Consider the following 2,391-nt stretch of genomic DNA (forward strand, 5'->3'; position numbering starts at 1 on the left):
AAGAGTGTCTTTTATTTCTTTTTTCCAGCTCCAGCTTTGTCTTGTGGGTGGCTGGAGGATAATTGTCATTCAAGCCTGACCCTGGGGCAGGAAAACAGGTTTGTTACAAAAGGAAATTGAAGATGCTGCATTTCCATTAGAGATTTGCTCTCAGTTTCCTATCAGACTCTGAGCTTCATACATAGTGAAGTGTAGGAGCCTACCTCATTCATTTTTGTTTTCACTGCTCAGCTCTGAGACTTGGAACTAGCTCTAAGGAAGTCCTGGAGGAAGAGAAAGAGGGGAGATTTGAAGGAGCAACACCTCGAGGTAAGTTTGGGCCCTGCAGAGCAGAGGAGCACAACTCTCCCATCCCCAGATGACTCGGGGATGAAAGAGGACTTGTGGGTGGAATAGACATGGAATGGAGAGGAGAAGCATATCTTCCCGATTTTGAAGGAAAACCCTCTTCCTAAAGTAACGAAAAAGCAACTTCTCCAGGATACAATAAGGAGTGTTTTAATGTTGTAAAGAACCCAGAAAATCCGTACTGTATCAATCAAGAAAAAAATAAAATAAAATCCTGTCAAACCTGCATCTGTTGTATGTATCCACCTAGAATTTTCTTTCCTTTCCCTATTCCTTTCTTCTTTCTTTCCTTTACATTTCCGCCCCCCCCCATCTTTTTGTTTTTAAAGCAATCCTTTTCTAGATTGGAGCAAGAAACATTTCACTAGGCTGAGAGGATTTGGCTCATACTGAGACGCAAAGGGGTTTTCTAAACTCAATTTTCTTTCTTCTTTTTAAGTGACTCCCCTTCCCTAGGGAGAGACAATAGAAATAATTGATCCATCATCCAGTACCAGGCCCAGGAGATTTACATGCAAATCCTCCCTCTCCTCCCCAGACTCCTCTCTCAAATTTAAAATCCTAGAAGGGGAAAAAAGAAGAAAACCTTTTTAAACTAGCAGGAACCCTGCTGGCCACCGCCACCCACCCCAAACCAGGTGAGATGGGGTGGGGGTGATGATAATCCACGACGACCCCCAACCTCCCCCCTTGCAACTCACACCATCCCTTTCTGGTGTGGAATCACTTAAGATTTGGGTAAAACTCCTCTCTCCCAGGAGACAGTATCTGGAAGCTTTTAGGGGGCGGAGGCAGAGCTGGAGAGAGAGGAGGAAAATTCCCCCAAGCGGCCTAAGAAAGTCATCTCTTCACTCAAAACTGCCCGTCATCCCCCACCCCCCACCATTAACCTTTGATTAAGACCTCCTCGTTATGGCAACTAAACTTTACTTTGCATAATTAAGATTTGCCTCGGAAGAAGGAGGAAGGGGAAGCCACAGCTCCGACCATTCTCCTTCACCTCACCCCTCTCCCACCCCTGCCCAACCCTCCAGCTCTGGGCCTCTAAGTTCCTGAATTTTCTCACTTTGAGGTGCCACCGAACACAAAGAACCATAATGGGCTCCTTTGTGTTCGCTACGGGGCAATTACGCCCCGGAGTCCAGGCTCCTTTAAGAGCCTCTTAAAGAGACAGGCTCTCATTTTTCAGAGGGTTATTTAAGGGTGTGTGTAGGAGGAGGGGCGAGGCAAACTCCTAGGGTTTTACGTATCGAGTGAAGTGATACTTTTGTCTGGATTCCATGTGAAGGGGCTGAGAGAAAAGTCTTTGAGAACTGCTAGTTTTTTTAAAGTCTCTTTTAAAAAAAAAAAATTAAACTTGAGATTTCTCACTTGATCTGAAAAATTGGAATAGGTGGGGTTCAAGGAGCAGGGGCGGAGGCAAGGATTTAAAGAGGCCCTACCCTGGAGAGCGCCTTGGCCCCCGGAAGAAAAGTGACCCAAGGTTGAGTGGCTTGGGTCTGCGGCAGTTCTGGGGAATGCGTGTATCTGGATCTCGCCGCCGCAATTCGGGAGAAATGCAGCTCTGGGCAAACCGCCTTTAATATAATAATAGCTGTCTCTTTAAAAGCAAAAGGAGGGGGGGAAAGTTTTGTTGGCATCTGGTTTCTGATCTCATTATATTATGGCGACCAATCCAGCCTCTGGGCTGGTCCTCGGGTTTAAATCTGATTGGCCGAGAGCACATTTTGGGCTGGTGCTTAGAGCTCGACGGGGCGGTTTCAAGGTTCCCTTTTTTGGGGGGCTGAGGAGAGGGCGGGGCCACCGGAGGGGGCCCCCTTGAAACCGACTAATTGGGATCGGAGAGGCCGAAGTGAGGGCTGGAGGAAGGCACAAAGGAGTCGCTGGGCGGAGAAGGGAGGGGAGAGGCGAGAGGAGGAGGAAGAGGAGAGAGGGCAAGCAGCGCGCGGTGTCTCTGGCTGTTCAGTCCGACTGCGGCGAGCTAGCGGGCAGGCGCGCCGCCCCCTCCCCCGCCCGGCCTCCCCAACTCTGCGGCCGCGAGCA

At 49.1% G+C, this 2,391-nt stretch overlaps 1 protein-coding gene across 1 annotated transcript in view; it reads left to right on the forward strand.

The window, feature by feature from the left end:
- FZD2 (frizzled class receptor 2) overlaps positions 1–2,391 on the forward strand; it is a 6,320-nt gene that overhangs the window by 783 nt on the left and 3,146 nt on the right. Inside the window, exon 2 of the mRNA XM_015588015.2 lies at positions 232–309. Coding sequence (XP_015443501.1) covers positions 232–309 — 78 coding nt within the window. The remainder of the gene's footprint in view (positions 1–231; positions 310–2,391) is intronic.

This window comes from Pteropus alecto, unplaced genomic scaffold (assembly GCF_000325575.1).
Source record: "Pteropus alecto unplaced genomic scaffold, ASM32557v1 scaffold313, whole genome shotgun sequence".
Taxonomy (NCBI): domain Eukaryota; kingdom Metazoa; phylum Chordata; class Mammalia; order Chiroptera; family Pteropodidae; genus Pteropus; species Pteropus alecto.